The sequence below is a fragment of the Urocitellus parryii genome, chromosome X, assembly GCF_045843805.1.
Source record: "Urocitellus parryii isolate mUroPar1 chromosome X, mUroPar1.hap1, whole genome shotgun sequence".
Classification (NCBI taxonomy): domain Eukaryota; kingdom Metazoa; phylum Chordata; class Mammalia; order Rodentia; family Sciuridae; genus Urocitellus; species Urocitellus parryii.
This window is the reverse complement of record NC_135547.1, coordinates 92,257,056-92,277,562: the sequence shown is the minus strand read 5'-3', so window position 1 is coordinate 92,277,562 and position 20,507 is coordinate 92,257,056. Positions and strand designations below refer to the sequence as shown.

At 40.9% G+C, this 20,507-nt stretch overlaps 1 protein-coding gene across 2 annotated transcripts in view; it reads right to left on the bottom strand.

The window, feature by feature from the left end:
- Syn1 (synapsin I) overlaps positions 1–19,018 on the bottom strand; it is a 50,803-nt gene extending 31,785 nt beyond the window's left edge. For both annotated transcript variants that reach the window (XM_026381362.2, XM_026381363.2), the window contains exons 1-5: positions 18,645–19,018; positions 9,373–9,430; positions 8,989–9,080; positions 7,906–8,062; positions 7,339–7,428 (exon numbers count right to left, since the gene is read on the bottom strand). In XM_026381362.2, the coding sequence (XP_026237147.1) occupies positions 7,339–7,428; positions 7,906–8,062; positions 8,989–9,080; positions 9,373–9,430; positions 18,645–19,018 (771 nt within the window). The remainder of the gene's footprint in view (positions 1–7,338; positions 7,429–7,905; positions 8,063–8,988; positions 9,081–9,372; positions 9,431–18,644) is intronic.
- Between the last annotated feature and the right edge of the window lie 1,489 nt (positions 19,019–20,507).

Below are 20,507 nucleotides of genomic sequence, written 5' to 3'. Positions count from 1 at the left end.
ACAACATCTTTATTTTATTTTTATGTGGTGCTGAGGATCGAACCCAGCCCCCCGCGCATGCCAGGTGAGTGCGCTACCGCTTGAGCCACATCCCCAGCCCAATAGGAGACTCTTTTTAGATTCAAAGACTCAAATAAGTTCAAAGGGAATGGATGATAAATGATTTACCATTCAAAGAGTAACCAAAAGATAGCTAGAATGCTCATACTAATGTCAGATCAAATAGACTTTAAATCAGAAATTTTTACTAGAGATAGAAAAGGGTATTTTATAACATTAAAAGTGTAAATCCATTGAGAAGCCATGACAATAAACGCAATGCACCTAACAAGAGAGACCTCAAATACATTAAATCGAATACATTAATCCAATAACAATAGAGACTTCAATGCCCCACTTTAAAAAAATATGTGAAAGAACTAGACATAAGATTAACAAAGAAAGACTTGAACATGCTATAAACCAACTAGATGTAACAAACATCTATAGAGCACCTTACAACAGCAGAGTATACATTCTCTTCACATGAATATGGAACATTCTCCAGACAGTCTATATGTTAAGCCAGAAAACAAATCTCAATACATGTAAAATAACTGATTTCTGCACAGCAAAGGAAACAATCAACGAAATAAAATGGTGCTGAGTGTGGTGATTATATGCCTGTAAATCCAGCAACTTGGGAGGCTGGGGCAGGAAGATCACATATTTGAGGCCAGTCTCAGCAACTTAGTGAGACCCTGTCTCTGGGGATATAGCTGAGGGGTAAAGGACCTGAAAATAATAGTAAAATAAAATAACATAGAGACCTATGGATTGGGAAAAAAATTGCAAACCAAATATATGAAAAAGGGCCAATTTCCAAAATTTATAAAGAACTCATAAATCCAATAAATTGAAAAACAAATAACTCAATTAAAAACATGAGCATGGCTGGGGCTGTAGCTCAGTGGTAGAGTGCTTGCCATGTATGTGCGAGGCAGTGGGTTCAAGTCTCAGCACCACAAAAAATAAATAAATAAAGGTATTGTGTCCATCTACAACTAAAAAAAAAATTTAAAAATGGGCAAAGGACATAAATTGACATTTTCCCAAAGAAAACATAAGTATATGTAAATATGTTCAAAATCATTAATTATTAGAGAATGCAAATCAAAATCACTAGGAGATATTACCTTACACTCACTAGGATGGCTGTTAACAAAAAGTCAATAAGAAATTTTGATAAGGTTTGGAGAAAAGTGTTTTTGCACTGTTTGTGGGAGTGTACATTGGTATAGCCATTATGGAAAACAGTATAGAAGACCCTAAAGAAAATCAAAATAGAATGACTATATTATTCAGTAATTCATCTTCTGGATATTTACAAAAAGGAAATGAAATCACTACCTCATAAATCTATTTTCACTCCCATATACATTGCAGCATTATTCAAAATAGCCAAGATACAGAAATAAGCTCCCAACAACAAATGAATGGATAAAGAAAATGTGGTATACACTATAAAAAGAATATTATATGGCATTGAAAAGGACATTTGCCAAAACATGGGTGAACCTGGAGAAATTTAAGTGAAATAAATCAGACACAAAAAGAAAAATATGGTGTAAATCACTTACATGTGGGATTTTAAAAAGTCAAATATATAGACAGAGATGGAGAATAAAAGAGTGGCTACCAAGGGTCAGGGTGGCAGGAGGAAATGGAGAGATATAACTCAGAGGCTATAATATAGCAGATACATAGGATGGATAACTCTAGAGATCTAATACATAATATGAGAATTATTGTTGTTAAAACTATACCGTATTTGGAATTTTGGCTAAATGAGTAGACATCAGGTAGTCTCCCTAAAAATAAGAGTAAATATGTGAAATGGGATACATTACTTTGTGTAACTTAGGGATGATTTTTCTATCTATCTATCTATCTATCTATCTATCTATCTATCTATCTATCTCATTAAATATCATGTTGTATACTTTAAACATGCATAATAAAACTTATTTTTTAAAATGTGGCCAGGCATGGTGGCACATGCCTGGAATCCCAGCAGCTCAGGAGGCTGAGGTAGGAAGATCTCAAGTTCAAAGCCAGCCTCTGTATCTTAGTGAGGCTCTAAGCAACTCTAAATAAAAGATAAAAAAGGGCTGGCGGGGGGGGGGCGTTGGGATTGTGGCTCAGTGGTAGAGCTCTTGCCTAGCATGTGGGAGGCACTGGGTTCAATTCTCAGCACTACACATAAATTTTTTTAAAAACAGGTAATGTTTGTCTTAACAAAACAAAGGGTCTGGGGATATGTTCAGTGGTCCAATGTGAGAGCACTGAAATTATACAGAATATTTGTGACCAAATGAAATGAAATTAGAAATCAATAACAGAAGAAAATGTGGGAATCCACAAATATGTAGAAAACAACCACCACACTCCTAAATATCAATGGATCAAAGAAAAAAATCACAAGGAAAATTAGAAGATATTTGAAATGAATGAAAACACAACCTACTAAAACTTACAGGATGCAGCTAACATGGTGTTTAGGGGAGATTCATAATTATGGACTTATGAAGGATTTATGATGATTCATCTTATAATTTTTCAACTTTACAATATGAAAGTGACAAACATTCAGTAGAAACTTTATTTCAAATTTTGAATTTTGATTTTTTTTCTCTGGGCTAACAATATGTGGGCAGCAGCAGTGAGCCACAGCTCCCAGTCAGTTATATAATCAAAAGGATAAATACCTGGTACTCTACAGTGAACTAGGTTGCCAGCATTTTTTGATATTGTGTTTTGTTTTTGCATCTTATCATACCTACATACAAGATACACATGAGATATCCAATACTTTCTTATAAAATAAGCTTTGTGTTAGATGATAGTACCCATCTATAGGCTAAGGTAAGTATTCTGAGCGTGTGTAAGGTAGGCTAGGTTACCTATGGTGTCAGGTAGGCAAGGTGTGTTGTATGTATTTTTGACTTATTATATTTTCAAATTACAATGGGTTTATTGGTAGGTAACCCTGTATGTATTAAGGGGGATCACCTATATTTAAAAAGAAGAAAAATATCAAATAAATAACCTAATCTTTCATCTTAAGAAATGAAGGAAAGAAGAGCAAACTAAATCCAAATTCTTTCTTTGAGAGTAATATTATCCAGATACCAGACCAAAGATATTATTAGAAAAGAAAATTACAGGTCAATATCATATATGAATATGGATACACATGATCCTCAACAAAATACTAATTGAATCCCACAACACATAAAAAGGATTTATACCATGAACAAGTGAGATTTAGTTTAGAAATGCTAATGTCTACACCCAGACACATGATTAACAAGCTCATGAAACTATCAACTTCCATGAAAATCAATTAACATAATCCATCATATTAAAAAAGGACAAAATAACATGATCATGTCAACAAACACAATTTGACAAAGTCCTCATGATAAAAACAACCAAGTAGGAATAGAAGAGGGATTTCATCAACATTTACCAATTACTATATGCTAGATTCACTGTTCTTAGCACTTTACATTAATTTTGTAATTTAATTTTTACATCAATTCTTTGATGCAGGAATGATTATGACATACATTTACTAGACAGGTAAACCAAGGCATCAGGTGTTTAATTAACTTTTTCTATGTTAAGTAGCTAATAAATTGTGGAGGAAACATTTCCAAATCTGGCTACAGAGTCTATGCTGTTAATCACATTCTACTGTACTGTCTCTCAGAGAATGATAAATGATAATAATGATAAACAATTTGGATTTCCTTACAATAAATGATTTAATTCTTATTGTAAGTAAATTTAATTCATAACACTATTAATATATATCAACAACCATAACATGCATTAGAGACAAAGATTGTAATATTAGTAGCAATGGGGTAATGTTAAGTTAATGTTGATTACTTACTTGCAATTTAAGTCAGAAAATTGGTAATAATTATTTACAGAAGTAAACACAATTTATCACATTGGTAAAACCTTGCAAATTAGTTGTAAACTTTGATGGTATTAGTAACAATGGTTCAATTTTTATCTGTTACTACAATTTGATTTATAACCACAGTACTCATAATCTATAATATTAATCAGAACTTTAATATAAGTAATTATTTATAATAGCAATTGGATGTTAACATTCTTATTAGGTAGATAATATAATTCAAAATATAGATGATCATGATTTGTTTATTTATTTATTTATTTTTGGTGGTACTGCAGGTTTCATCCTGGGGTTCTTTACCACTGAGCAATACTCCAAACCCTTTTTATTTTGAGACAGGGTTTTATTAAGTTGCAGAGGCTGGTCTTGAAATTGGGATCCTTCTGCCTCAACCTCCCATGTATTTGGAATTACAGGCATGTGCCACGACACACAGCCTCATGGTATTTATTAGAAATCTTTCTTTTTGCACTGTCAGAAATCGAACCCAGGGCCTCATACTTGCTATTCAAGTGCTCTACCCTAAATTACATCTCCAGCCCTTATGTTAGTAATCTGTAATCTTAATTTGTAACATTAGCAACAATCTGTATCTTACAAATATGATCTGTATTTTACATTGTTTGTACTAATTGTTTGATTTATTTTAGTAATTACAGCTTAATTTACAACACAAGAACTAATAATTTATACTGATAAACTTGATTGGTAATACTAGTAATAAATTGTAAGATCAGATGTTAGATTTGATATTAGTAATAATAATTCACTTTATATTACTGAGCAAAGAATACTACAAAACTGGTGCTTGTAAATCTTTTTTTTTTTTTTTTTTGTACCAGGGATTGAATCTATGGGCACCTAACCACTGAGCAACATCTCCAGTCCTTTTTTTGTGGGGGTGGGGTACCAGGGATTGAACTCAAGGGCACTCAACCACCGAGCCACATCCCCAGTCCTATTTTGTATTTTGTTTAGAGACAAGGTCTCACTGAGTTACTGAATTACTCAGTTCCTCACCATTGCTGAGGCTGGCTTTGAACTTACAATCCTCCTGCTTCAGCCTCTGAGTGGATTCTAGGCATGCACCACTGGCTCCTTTTTTATTAATCCACTTTGAGTTTATTTTTGTGCATGGTGAGAGATAGAGGTTTAGTTTCATTTTGCTGCATATGGATTTCCAGTTCTCCCGGCACCATTTGTTGAACAGGCTCTTTTCTCCAATGTGTGTTTTTGGTGCCTTTGTCTAGTATGAGATAAACTGTATTTATGTAGGTTTGTCTCTGTGTCTTTTATTATGTACCATTGGTCTACATGTCTATTTTAGTGCCAATACCATGCTGTTTTTGTAACTATAGCTTTGTAGTATAGTTTAAGATTTGGTATTGTGATGCTTCCTGCTTGATTCTTCTTGCTAAAGATTGCTTTGGTTATTCTGGGTCTCTTATTTTTCCAGATGAATTTCATGATTGCTTTTTCTATATCTATAAGGAATGACATTGGGATTTTAATTGGAATTGCATTGAGCCTGTACAGCTCTTTGGGTAGTATGGCCATTTTGAAAATATTAATTCTGCCTATCCTGGAGCATGAGAGATCTTTCCATTGTGAAGTTGCTTAGGGCCTCACTATGTTGTTGAGGCTGGCTTTGAATTTGTGATTTTCCTGCCTCAGCCTCCATAGTCGCTGGAATTATAGGTATGCACCACCATACCTGGCTATAATTTGTATTAGAACATAATTTGTACACACACACACACACACACACACACACACATTTTGAACTACTGGGGATTGAAATCAGGGACACTCTATCACTGAGCTATATCCCCAGGCCTTTCTACTTTTGGGGACAGAGTCTTGCTAAGTTACCCAGGCTGGACTTGAACTTGCAATCCTCCTGCTTCAGCCTCCTGAGTCACTGAGATTAAAAGCATCCATCACTGTGCCTCCATATCATAATTTATATTATTATTAATAATCTGTAGTAAAACCAATAATTTCTGGTGATACTTGTAATTATGATGCTATGATTATTTAACAAGAGTTATAATTTAATTCTTCAGATTCATACACAAAATTTATATTGGTAACAAAAATTCATAATATAATAATTTATAATATTAGTCATTATAATTTTTTTTTATTGTTGGTCGTTCAAAACATTACATCTAACTTGATATATCATATTTCACAGTTTGATTCAAAAGGGTTATATAATTTATGATATTAATAGCCAACAATTTATTTCTATTTGTAAATAATTTAATTTTTAAAAATTTTTTTAGTTGTAGATGAACACAATATCTTTATTTTATTTATTTTTTTATGTGGTGCTGAGGATAGAACCCAGTGCCTCACACATGTGAGGCAAGTGCTCAACCACTGAGTTACATCCCAGCCCCTAAACAATTTAATTTATAATATTGTTGCTGATTTTTTACAATCTTTTTAAAAAATATTTTTAGTTGTTGACAGACCTTGTTTTTTTATTATTTATTTATATATTTATTTATTTTTATGTGGTGCTGAGAATCGAACCCAGTGCCTCACACATGCTACGTAAGTGCTCTTCCACTGAGTTACAATCCCAGCCCACTTTTTTTTACAATCTGAATTTGAAATATGGGTAAAATTTTTATCAAGAGGAACCCCTGATAATGTTAGTAACAATTACTTGATTTCTGTATGTGATGTAATCTGAGTTCATTACATTAATTCTGTCAATTTACATTAGAAATCAATTTTTAATACTGACAAGAATAGATAATGTGAGCATCAGGAATTGATAAATATTGGAATTAATTATTTATTTCACATTTGTAACCATTAGGAAATTCATGGATCAGGTTGAGCATCCCTAACCCATAAATCTGAAATCTGAAATGCTTCAAAAATCTAAATCTTTCTGAGCTCTCATATGATACCACAAGTGAAATATTCCATACCACAAGTGAATATTTCCATGAATATTCCATATTCCAAACCTCATGTGATGGGTTTCAGTCAAAAAACAGGCTCATGAAAAATATTGTATGAAATTACCTTCAAACTATGTGGATAAGATATATCTGAAATATAAATGAATTTTGTATTTAGACTTGGGCCCCATCCCCAAGATATCTCATTATGCATATATAAATATTTCAAAATTCAAAAATAATCTGAAACACTTCTGGTTCCAAGTATTTGATAAGTGACACTCAGCCTGCATTAATAGACCTGTCACAAAGGAACTTCACACCTCCACATACTTGCAATAGTGGCTCTCTCTGATATCATACCATTGATAATGCACCCACTGATAATATTGCAGTAGCTCTGGATCTTTTCCTTCTTGCCCACTCTACTTCCCCTTGACTTACCATTTCTTTGTGATTGGGGTAGAAGGTCTGGTCTATCAGAGGGAACTCCTCTGTTCCCAGTTTCTTGTGCAGTCGAACCATCTGGGCAAACTATGAGAATCAGGAGACATGAGTCAGAGACATGGATCCTTCACTGGAAGGGTGTCTCCAAGCTGGAACCCCAAGTACTACAGTCTGGATCTGCAATGTAATCTAGAGGCTCACACTATTGGGAAGTGGTGGTAACTTTGATAGACAAGGCCTTGAAGAAGATTTTAAGTCATTGGGTGCATATTTAAGGGAACAGCTTAGTTCTGCCATGCTCTTCCTCCATGATGTGCTCCCTCACTACAGGATGAAAGCAACAGGACCAATCCATCATGAACTGAAGCCTCTAAAACTGGAAGCTAAAACAAACCTTTTGACTTCATAAGTTGATTCTCTCAGGAATTTGTTATAGTAATGGAAAGATGACTGATACTAAGCTTCTAAATGTCCTCAATTCCCATAAGCCATAGAGTGGCTTCAAGTTCCCATATCCATGTATGAGCTAGTCTCTCTGCCAGTAGCATCCTTCCTGTCACTTACCACCCAGGGCTTGTCACAGAAGTTGTAGACAGAATGCAAAGAATTAACGCTGGGTATTCCAGCATACTGCAGCCCAATGACCAAACTGCGGTAGTCTCCATTGCGTGCCATGCTGAAGGCATGCTGGCGGATCAGTACAAAATCTGGCTTCAGAGACCTGTGGGAGGGGCAGTGGAAGGAGAATCATGGTCCATTCAGAAGCTCCCTACAACCCTTGAGACTGAATTTCTAAATCTTTACAACTGCCAGAAATTGTAAAGTGGTTTCTTACCTCTGCACACATGCACAAGCTGTTTCTTCTGCCTGGAGCAGAGTTTCTACCTTTTTCCCATCTGTGATCCTTTTCTACCTGCTGCCCTCCCCAAGGTCAGCTTGCAGCTTACCCACTCAGCTTTGGCACCCCCTGGTCACAGTCTCTCTCTATACCAGCTGTCCTCAAGTATACTGCCCAGAATAGATTCCAGCCTCAGGGACTGTGCTGTGCCTGAAACATTACCTCCCCCTACCCAGATACCTGCATGAATCACTCCTTTACCTCCTCAGGTCTTTCCTCAACTGCCTTTATATGCCACTGGGCCACCCTATCCAAACTGAAAACCCCACCCCCATTCAACAATCCCTATTTGTGCTTTATGGCTCTGTTTTTTTTTTTCCTTTCTTAGCACTACATTTTCTTATTTCTTTGTTTATTGTGTCTGTCACATAGTAGTCTGAAAATATCACGAGGGCAGAGGATTTTTGTCTTTTTTTTTTTCATTCTCTGCTAGGTCCACAGCATGTAGAACAACTCTTGGCACACAGAAGTTGCTCCATAAATATTTGCCAAATGTAAAGACCTGAGAATGGCACCTGGCAGGCAATAGATGCTTAACAAATTTTTGTTGGATGCATATTTGAAAAGTTTGGCATGTAGCCTGCTGGGATTCTTGGCTCTTTTTCAGAAGAAAAGAAAAGCTAACTCCCCACATTCCATGCCTAAATTCTTGCTCACAGAGGAATGGGTAGGGAGATGTTTTTTTTCCCTCAACACTAAGGGAGTCCATATACCTCTCCCATGACACCAAGGTCCCTTTTAATACTCACCGCACAACTTTTACCCCATTCCGCAGAACTTCCATGTCCACAGAGAATCCACCATTAGCATGAGCCACAAGGTTGAGATCAGAGAATTCAGCCTGGAAAGGAAAGAAAATTGGTGATTCACCCATGTCATACAAAAATGGCTACCCATACAGGGTGCAGTGGCACATGCCTGTAATCCCAGAGACTTAAGAGGCTGAAGCTCATCACAAACTTGAGGCCAGCCTCAGCAACTTGCAAGATCCTGTCTCAAAAATTTTAAAAAAATGTCTGGGGATGTAGTTTAGTGGTAGAGTGATCCTAGGTTCAATCTCCAGTGCAAAAAGAAAAAAACACTCAGTTCACAGTATAGATAGTTGAACCCCAAGTCTATCTGCCCCAACTTACCTGTTCTACTTTTATGTCAATTTCTCCATGGATCTTTTTCCCTTTGAAGTATTTTGCCCTAAGAGGAAAACAGAAGAGCACATCTGTTAATGCTGAAATCTTAGAAAGAAAGACATGATCCAGGCTTGTCCCTTGACCCCTTTGCCCCTTCAGTGTCACTACAGAAACCATAAAGTGCTTGAAATACTTTGAAAAAATTAGCAGTGCTTTGTGAACAATAAAGTCTCCTATTATCCTTACGGAGGTGTTTAAATGTCAAAGGATGTTTCAAATTGTAAAATACATTCTTAAACCATAAGAGAACAGGTATTTTCCAAAATACCATCTGCTCATAACACTGCTATTGTCAATGTTCTTGAGAAGTTTTGCAAAATGAATAGTGCTATGCCAATTATAACAGTCTTTGAATTTGGATCGAGGTTTTTGTAAGTGGCAAAGAACCTCAGAGAGTATATCTATATAAAGTGTGCCTATGGTTGTTTATATTTCAGTCTGAGTATGTCTCAGTGCCTATGTTTGCTTGTGAGGCCTGAAGCATCTCTCTGTTCTCTGGCCCTTTCCCAAGGAGGAGCACCTTGACCATGGATGTTATGTGCTGTGAAGGACACAACAGCCATGGATGTACAGCTGTGTCTGAAAAGGAGCAGCAGATTGAGTGGTGCAGGCTGGGGGTGGTTCTAAAGAAGCTGTAGCCAGCAATGATGGTGGGTAGGGAGAAATGCAGCTGAGGATGAGGGGAAGTCATGGGAAGGAGGAGGGGCAGCAGCAGCAGAGGCGCATCACAAACTGCTATGTCATTGTCACCAGCCCCATCCCAGCTGAGCCAAGTTTCTAGTGGCTTCTTTCCCTACACCCAGGATTCCTACCTGACAGGCCTCTCCACAGATGAAAGCTCATCTGCAAATAGGTTTCTCATAGAAGGGGGATGAGGAAAGGAGACACACTCAGGACCACTGGTCACTGGCATGTGTACAGTCAGGTCTCTGACACATATACACTTGCATAAATGAGAACTGACATACACTAGGGACCCCCAGTACAGCTATTTCCTTTTCTTTTCTGTGTCTCTGTATCTTTCTGTTTCCTTCCGTCTGTTTCTGTCTCACACACCTTCATCAACACTCTCCCCTTCACAGGTATTGAAAATAATTTCTGATCTGCACATCTTTCATCTATAAATTGATGGCTAGTGTGAACAATAAGTGTGTATCACTGGTTTTCAAGCTTTTCTGACCATACGTGTGCTGGATATTGTGGTGTTCTGCTCAGGCCTCCTCTTCAGGGCCAAGATATCTTGAATATCAGTTGCTGACAGCTGTGGCTTTGTCCTCACAGGGAACTGTCTTCTGTCACAGGGTGTGTTGGTTAAGCTTAGACCTATTTCTGAGGGCAGCCCTTAGCCAATTTCTGGTCTCTGAGGGGGTACAAAGCCTAGCCTTCTTGCCTCATTTTGGACCAGCTCTGAAGGGCCAATCTGGCTCCAGAGCCCTTTCTCTGCCAGGGATCAGCTGAAGCCTCTGATTCAATCACATGGTGGCTCAGCCTTAAGTTTCACTGAATTTTATGTTTCTCACAGATGCAGAGCCCAAAGCACCACATGCAAATCTCCACCTCAGGGTCTATTTCCAGGAATCCAACCTAAAACAGGGGGCCAGAGAAGTCAAGCTCCAAAGAAAACTCTAATAGGATTCTGGAGCTGGGTCAGCATAAATGGGAACTGACATATACTAGAGATGTTAGTGATGGGAGGTGGATCACAGATAGCCCCTGATATGATATAGTCACACAAATACTTTGCAGCAGGTCTAATCCACATTCCAAGTCAGATGCCATTTAGGCCATAAGTAGATCTTCTGAGATTAGAAATGTTAGTAGTGGGAAGAGAGGCAGTGTAACCTATTCTCCTATGAGGAGGATAATAGCACAGGACCCTAAGGTTTGGAAGCAGCAGTGACTTTTCCTGATGATGGTCTGTAATAGGAATCTGGTGGAAAGTAGAGAACCAATTGGTGAAATATCCCTGGTACTTGAGAGATATGAGGGAAATTAACCAGATTGGGATGATTGATAAATGCCATTGATTAGCTGCAGAAATATCTGATATGCTCAGGATGAATAATCACCAATTCAAGGCAAAATGTGAAAGCTGGAGGATCTCCCTGACTACATTTAAGGAAACCTTAATCTGCAGCCAGAGTAGACAGAGGAGAGGACCAGGCTCAAGATTTAATTCTAGGGCTGGGGTTGTGGCTCAGTGGTAGAGCGCTCGCCTAGCACATATGAGGCACCACTGGGTTTGATCCTCATCACCACATATAAATAAATAAATAAAATAAAGTATCATGTCCACCTACAACTAAAAATTAAAAATTAAAAAAAGATTTAATTCTAAGTGTGGAAGACCTTCAGAGAAGGTTAAATTTTCAGACTTACAATCTTAGGACAGGACTGGGACCCTGAGGCTTGGGATGGAGATATCTGAGCAGCTAAAGTTAAACACCTTGAACTCAAAGACTTACTTGAACTCATTGTGCCTGGAGAAGCAGCTGACATCCCCATGTGAGAATATGGACCTTCTCTCTGCTTAAACATGCCTTATAAGTCATTGCCATCCCTCTCAGAATCTACCCCCACTTCCCTTCCTGGAAAAAAGACCAATAACAAGGTCCTGCTCAAAGTGGGTCGCCTGGATTCAGGGGCCCACCCTGTTGTCACTTCCCCAGTTCACAAATGCATAATTGGAATGACATGTTTAGTAGTTGCTGGAACTCCTACATGGGTTACTTGGCCTGTGGGGTAAGAACAATTGTAGTAGGTAAGTGCAAATGGAAGGTTCTGAAATGGGACACACCTGCATGCCCCAATCAAATCAGAAAATTGGGGCTGTAACTCAATGGGTAAAGCACTTGTCTAACGTGCAAGAGACCCTGAGTTTGATCCTCAGCACCATCAAAAAATAAATAAATAAAATAAACAAACAGTAAATCAAATGCAAAGCTATATGCATCTAGGGATGATGGCCACTCAGAAATATCTAGGCAATGTAGGAGTGATGGTTCCATCTTATCTACCTTAACCAGTTTGGTCCTAGAGGAGGCTGGATGGATGTGGAGACTGCTGCAAGTACATCCAAGTAATATCTCAGATTGTAGTTATTGTACTGGACATGCTATCATTGCTACAGTAGATAAGTAAGACCTCAGGTATGTCACTGATTTGCTGAATGCATTCTTTTCAATTCTAATTAGAGGATCAGAGACAGTTCATATGTGGGACTGACAAAAATATTCACTGATGGTCTTGCCATAGGGCTATGTTATCTTTCTCACCCTATGTCACAATATAGGCAAAAGAACCTGGACCATCTGGACATCCCACAGACTATCACACTGGACAATTATATCAATTACATCATAGTGATTATGCAAGATGAGCAAGATATGGTTAGAATATTGTCGTGATAAGACACATGTGCCCCAGATTGCAGGAGAAAAACCTTACAAAGACTCATTAGTAAGATTTTTGTGGATCCACTGGTCCAAAGCATGCCAGGGTAATCCCTCCAAAGGACAGGACATATCATTTAATCTTGCAACTTCCACCATGAAGAGCAAAGCAAAATACCCAGTATGCCTCCATCAGTTCTGGAAGCACCACATTCCGTACCTGAAAATAAATATTACTCTTTCCTATGTTTCTGGTGACGTGTAAGGTTGCCAGCTATGAGTGGGGGCCAGAACACAAAAGGGATCTGCAGCAGGTGCAGTCTATGGTGCAAGAAGTCCTGCCACTTAGGCCATATGATCTGGCAGATCTTACAATACTGGAGGTGTCACTAGTGAAGAAAAATGGTGTGGAGACTATGAGAAACCCAAATGGGAGGCCCTTGGGGTTCTGGAGCTAGGCCATACCATCTGCAGCAAAGAATTATGTGCCTTTGAGAAAAAAATCCTACTGCAGAACTGAGCTCTGATAGATAATGCTTGACCATGGGGCACCAAGTGACTATGCATCAGGAGCCCATTATGGGCTGGGTTCTTCTAGGCACACCATGTAAAAAGGTCAGATGGGCCCAGCAGCTAGGATTGACCCCATGCCAAGAACAAGAAATCTGCATGAGCAGGGAACCCAGATCCCCACCCCTTCCACAATTGTTATGCTGGTGCCTCCCTCAGCTAAGGGACTCCTTACAACAAGCTAATGAATGATGGAAAAGCTTATGCTTGGTCTTCAAATGGATTGTCTCAGTCTGTTGGTGGAAGCCCCACTTTGAGTGAAAGACAATGGCAGTGATCCTAATGGCAGATCTTTGGGCTGCCCACCTGTCAGTTTTTGTGAAAAGAGAAATGGCTCAAGATTAGAATACATATATTTGTTTTTGTGCAATGGTGAATGGCTTGGCTGGTTGCTCAGAGGCCTGAAAGGAAAAGGTTGGAAGATCAGGACAAGGAAGTGTGGGGCATAGAAATGTGGGTGGACATATGGAAGTGGGCAAAAAGGGAGGAGAGAAGATCTTTTTATTGTGTGTTAACACCCACCAGGCAGAATCCACCATGGAAGTAGCACTAGGCAACCAGGTAGACAGGATGAGTCAGCCAGATGATGTCAGCCAGCCTCTCTAATCAGCCGCCCCAGTGCTAGCAGATGGGCACACAAATGAAGTGGCAATAGCAGCAGAGAAGTAAGCTATGTGTGGGACCAACAGCATTACAGCTGAGTGTCCAATCTGCCAGCAACAGACATCAACATTGAGTCTCTGATATGACACCATCCCTCAAGAAGACCAACCAGATACCTGGGAGAAAGCTGACTACATTAAGCCCCTTCCACCCTGGAAAGAATAGTGATCTATTTTGACTGGAATATTCTATGTATGGTTTGCCTGTTCTGACTAAAGGACTTCAGCCAGCATCACTGTCCAAGGGCTTACACAATGTTTGACCCAGCAGCATGGGATCCCACATAACATTGCATCAAACCAAAGGACACATATTACAGCAAAGTAAAGAAATGCAAAAGTGGCCTGTGATGCCAGGCATGGTGTCACATGCCTGTAATTTCAACTACTTGGGAGGGTGAGGCAGGAGGATTGCAAGTTCTGAGGCCAGCTGGGGCAACTTGGTGAGACCGTGTCTCAAAATAAAAAATAAAAAAGGGCTGGGGATGTAGCTCAGTGGTAGAATACTTTGCTACCATGTTTGAAGGTCTGGGTTCCACTCCCAGTACTTCAAAAAGAAAAATTAAAAAGTGGACTGTGGCCATGGAATCAACTGATGAGCTTATATACCAACCACCCAGAAGCCACTGGCCTGATAGAATGACATTGCTTGTTGCAGTCATAGCTAACATAGCTAAGACCCTATCTTGGGGTTGGTACCATGCAAGAGTCGGTACCATCCTCCCAAACACAGTAAACTCGAAATCAGTGTCCACCATATGTGCTGTGTTCCTAATAGGTAGAGTACATGAGTCTGGGAACTCGAGGTTAAAGTAGGAGTGGCCCAGCTTACCATCAATCCCAGTGATCCACTTTTGGAATTTGTGCTTCCTGTTCCCTCAGTGCTCTGCAAGGTTAGAGGTCCTGCTTCTCCAAGGGGGAACACTGCTACCAGGGGACACAGCAAGAATCCCATTAAACTCTAAGTTATAATTAACCTGGGCACTTCAGGTTTCTCATGTCGAGTGAAGAGACGTCACTCTCTGGCAAAGTGACATGACCTTGATTGTTATGAGGAGATACGGCTTCTGGTACATATTGGGGACAGGGAGGAGAATGTTTGGCACCCAGGCATGCACTTGGGTATCTGTTAGTACTCCTTGCTCAACTTTAATGGTAAGTGGACAAATAGAGCAGCCAGAGCCTTAGAAGTGGGTGAGGACACAAGGCTCAGGTATCCCTCAAAGATGAGGGAATGGATCACCGATCAAATGAGACTCTGAGACCAACAGAGATGCTAAGTGAAGGGTCTGCTTCCAGGGAAGTCTATCTAAGAAAAGAAGCCACAATAAGAAATATAGTTTATATAACTCACTATATACACATTTACATAATAATCCATGAAATACACACATATATATTATATAAGACATATGTTACACAGAAAATAGAACTTGGGCTATGTCTTATATAATTTATAACACACAAAATGTTGTATATTATATTTTATGTGTATATGTCTCTAGAATGTATAGTAGAATGAATATGAGTATACATATATAATTCAAATAAAATTTCAGTAAAGAATTACCTTACCATGTGCAATCCAGTTTTATATCTCCTATTCTGTTTTATTCCATTTCGTGAAGAAAAATATACACATATAGATGTATTATACACCATAAAGTCATTATATAACATGTGCATTATATAGTATATGTCATATATCTTATTGGAATAATAGTTTTATTAAACAGCTCCACTTATTATGTGCAACATACTCTGTTATTTTCTACTTTCGTTTATCCTCCTTCATGAAGAAAGTGACATTCTGCTCTTAAGCCAGTATGTGACCCACAGTTTGAAAAATACTGGACTAAATTGTCTCTAAAAGGGAGAGATGTCTCAACTCAGATGTTGCAATTTTAAACCATGCAGGAATTGAGACTCAGGAAGAAACAAGATTGGTGAAGTTTCGGGGAAGGTGTCAGACTGTACTGAGGTGTGCATTTATTATAAAGTTTGTAAAGCTCCTCCTTTTCCAGGTTGAAATCCCCGAAGCTTTCACAGTTCTGAAAGTCTGCAAGTTGGTGTTTCAGGGCTCTGTTCCCACGCTGAGCATCTAGTAGACACTAAATAAATATTTGCTAGAAGACTGGAAGAAAATATTGGAGGAACTGTTAGGATAAAGAGGGGCTTCTGGGATGCAGAATAGAAAGGAAGGCTCTTGCACTGAATTCAGCAGGTGCTGGCTGGACAAATTAGAAGGAAAAAAAGAGAAAACATTGGAGTTGTTATGGAAAGGGGAAAGGACTTGTCAGTATTTAGTAGATAATAAATGTTTGATGGAATGCAGGAAAAAGCGATAAGGAACCTGTCTGGAAGGTCAAAGAGGAGAAAGGAAGTCTAAAGAAGGGGGTTACCAGAATCCAACAGGGGCCTCATTAATGTTTGTTGACTTCAATGGAGCAAATTTAGCCAGGAGGATAGCACCTAGGGGAATGGACGTTTGTGAAGGAATTATCTCATGCGCTCAATAAATGCTTTATAATGTAGATGGAGAAAAGAGTGAAGCAGTCTGCTGCAGGATGGACATGCGTTTATTTGAACAGAATACAGAAAGAGATTAATAAATGCTTTCTGGGTTAATAGGAGGGGAGCACAGCTGGGAAGATGGCTAGGTGGAGGAGGGAATATAGTCAGAACAGATGGGAAATAATACACATCATGAGCTTTCAGGACTGTGTAGTGTGAAAGGCAGCATAGAGATTGTTAAAGGGGGGATTAGGACCACAGAGGGGGAGGAGAATATGGGGCTCTTCCGAGCATCCAATAAGTGCTCATTAAATGATTATGGGGTTGAATGCAGGAAAAGCTACAGTGAAGCCAACAAGTGGTTGGGATTAGAAGTAAGGGGAGCTGAAGGAGGGTTCTTCCTAGAATACAGTAGTGCTTAATAAGTGCTTCTCGCATTTTGACACATGGAAAGTATGCAATAAATATCTGTAGAACAAATAAGACAAGCTGTAGGGTAAGGGGTCCTAGGGGGAAGGGTGATCTAAATAGTAAACAGATGGTACTCAATAAATTTAGGCTGAAGTAGATACTTGGAGAATGCGCTCTTGAGGTAGGGGCAGAAAATTCCAGAGACTTGGAAAAAAGATATTGAGAATGACTCATAGAGTAGGTGCTCCAGTAAATGTTTACTGGTTTAGATTGACTAAAAGCCCCTTTGGTTTGGACTTAAGACTGGGAGGGGGAATTCTAGGGGTATTGAAGGGAATGGGAAGATGTAACCCTTATAAAATGGGCTCTGGATTTACTGAAGGAAAATACCTCGGGGAGAAGGCTTATGATTGGGGCAGGTTCTCCTAGTGGTAATGGAGGGGAATATACTCCCTGTATGCCATAGGCATTGCATATGTGCTCCCTGACTCCACTGCAAGAAAAAGACTCTGGGGAAGAGGCATGAATATACAGAAGGCACCTCATAAATGCTCATGGGAGCCATTGGCCTGTGTGGAGAGGTCTAAGGTTGGGTCATGCAAAAGGTGCTCAATACATGCTGTGAGAAACCACTGAAGGAAAAGGCATTGGGCAAAGGATTTGGAGATGGGGCTCACACTGCAGCAGGTAGTTGATCAAAGCTAGATGTATTCACCAAAGGAAAGTCCACTAAAGAAGCAGTTTGCTAATGGAGGTGGGGATACAGGAAGCACTCAATAAATACTTTCTAGATTAATTGTAGGAAAAGATGTTTTAGGAAAGAATCTGATGATGAGTCACATAGAGAAGGCTCAAAAATGCTCATGGAATTCACTGGAAGAAAGTGATTTGTTTGAGAGAGGCCTTGGGGGATGGAACATACATCAGGCACTTAATAAATGTTTTCTAGATCCTTTGAAGAAAATATGTCCCCTTGGAGAGAGGCCCTGGAGTTGGGGCATACAGAAGGCATTCAATCAAGGTTCACAGGATCCATTAAAGGCAAAGTCTTGGTGAAGAGCTGGAGTGGAATAAACAGCAGGCACATCCATCAGTGTTTACCAAATGGTTTAAAAGGTCTCTGAGGAGGGGCCAGGGGAGACACATTGCGCTGACTGTATACATGCTCATAAGACCTGTTAGAAAGAAGGTCTGAGGGCAAGGGTTGAGAAAACAGTGTATGGTAATAGGCTCTCAAAAAATGCTCACAAAATTCATTGAGGTCAAAGGCCTTAGCGAAGGACTCTTGGGTGAGGCATACTGCAGGTACTCCATAAATACTTACAAGATTCATTAGAGGACTCGGCCTTCGGGGCAAGAGTGGGGCAGGGGTGGCAGGGCACATTTGGCTCTTGAAGTCTCACAGGATCTACTGAAGTCAAAGACTTTTGGGAGAAGGATTGAGGAAGACGTACACGACAGGCAAAGATAATTGCCCCCTGAATCCATCGAGAAGATTTTGGGAAGGCAAGGGCAGGACACACAGGAAGCGTCCAGCATAGAAATTTACAGGAAAATAATTTGGGTGAGGGGTCAGGTGCCAGGCACATAAGCGGCGCTCGATAATTGCTCGTTCACCGTGGAACTATCTGGGGACCCAGGCCCACGGGGAGGCGCGGCAGTGGCTTACCAGTCTGTGTGCGGCTCGTCGATGACCAGCAGCACCCTGGCGGCGGCGCCCCCGCGACCTGCGCCCCCAGAGCCGCCGCCCACCTGCTCGCTGAAGGTGGCGGCTGCAGCTGCCGTGGTCTGCTTGACCGCGTTGGACAGCGATGAGAAGAAGCCACCGCCCCCCGAGGACCCTGGACTAGGGGCTGCCGGAGAGGCCACAGGGGCAGCTGTGGAGGACCTCTCGGCTGTGGCAGTCGCGGAACCGGGCGTGGCTCCCGGGCTAGCGGCAGAGGGCGGCGGGGGCGGCTGCGGGCGCTGCAGGTCTGTCATGTACCCATTCGGCAGATTGGCCATGAAGTTGCTGTCCGACAGGCGGCGCCGCAGGTAGTTCATGGCTGCGGCTTGGGGCAGGGGGTCCTAGGGGCAGTCTGATCAGGACCCGCGGGGGCGGACCTCACGGGGCCCAGGAGCACTGCTGCGCTCTCAGGCACGACGCGACTCCTCTGCTGCCCGCCGCAGACTGAAGCAGCGCTGAGTCGCCGCCGCCGCAGCGCGGATGGTCGCGCCCGTGACTCCCTATCTCGCGCCTCGCGTGGTGCAGTCCGGCTGGACTCACGGCGGCGCGGACGGGACCAAAACGACTGGGAAGGGGAGTTTGTAGAGGAGCGGCTACTGACGTCAGCGCGCCTTCAGTGCTGGGGCGGTGGTGGAGCGCGCCGGCAGGCGGGGGCGAAGGCGCTGTCCGCGGTGCTGAAGCTGGCATTGCGCACGCGCCACGCCGCATCCTGTTTCCCCTCCCCCTTCCAGTAGAGGATGCGCAATTTGGGGAGTGGGGGTGGGGTACTTGTCCGGAGGGTCGGGGTCGTCCGGCACGCACATACCCAACCACCTCATCCTGTTTCTTGCATCCACTTGCACTCATATACAAGAACCTCACCCCACCCCAAATACTGGGCTTTTCCAGTGTTGATATTCACGAGGTAAGGTATTTGGGGGGTGGGTGTGGAGTCACACTCGGAGACATAAAAGTAGAGATATAACCCCCGCAGCGAGGAGTGAGGTCACACGCAGTGTCCCGCGCGGAGATCAATCTCCCATGTCCATACAGTCTTAGCTATGCAGAGAGAAGGGCATGGGGGCAGTGTAGACAGCACCAGATAAGTGGAGGTGGAGACTTGGGCAGTGTACACACCCTTGCCTCCAGTGGCCGAGGGTCTGGAGTCACACAGGAATGACACACACAGAACACACACCCATTTAAGTATACAGACATAAACTCAGTGTAACTAACACATGAGCATGTTGAGTACACACATGCATACATACATGGACAACATGCTGACACACAGAGACCTGTAAAAGCTCACACAAGCGTGGACACCCAGACAAAACATGTACCCACAGATGATCATGGAGACACCAAGATATGCAACACAGACATATTCCTTGTAGCACTAGCCTTGATGCATGTTTGCTCTCCCATTCCCACATACAGCACTCAGTCTACATGCCCCATCTCTCTTCTCTGGACACAGTTCAAACTTGGTGTCATTAGTGTCCATGATTGTCTTCCCCTGCACTTGAAAAGTTTCCACAGAGGCAGGATGCCAAATAATATCTGCACATGAGCAAATGAGATTTAGGAGCCCTTCTGTCAAACCTGTAAGATTCTGACTTCAATAAAAACAAATGTTTGTTGACTGACTGTATCCAAACCTCACAACAATCCTATGGTGGATAATATAATTTCCATTTTACAGATAAGGGAATCCAAGAACTCCAGGTTATTCCCAAAGGGTCATGTTCAGTTTACCATCTCTATATATTTTTTAATATTTTATTTTTTGTTATAGTTGGACACAATATCTATTTTTTTATTAAT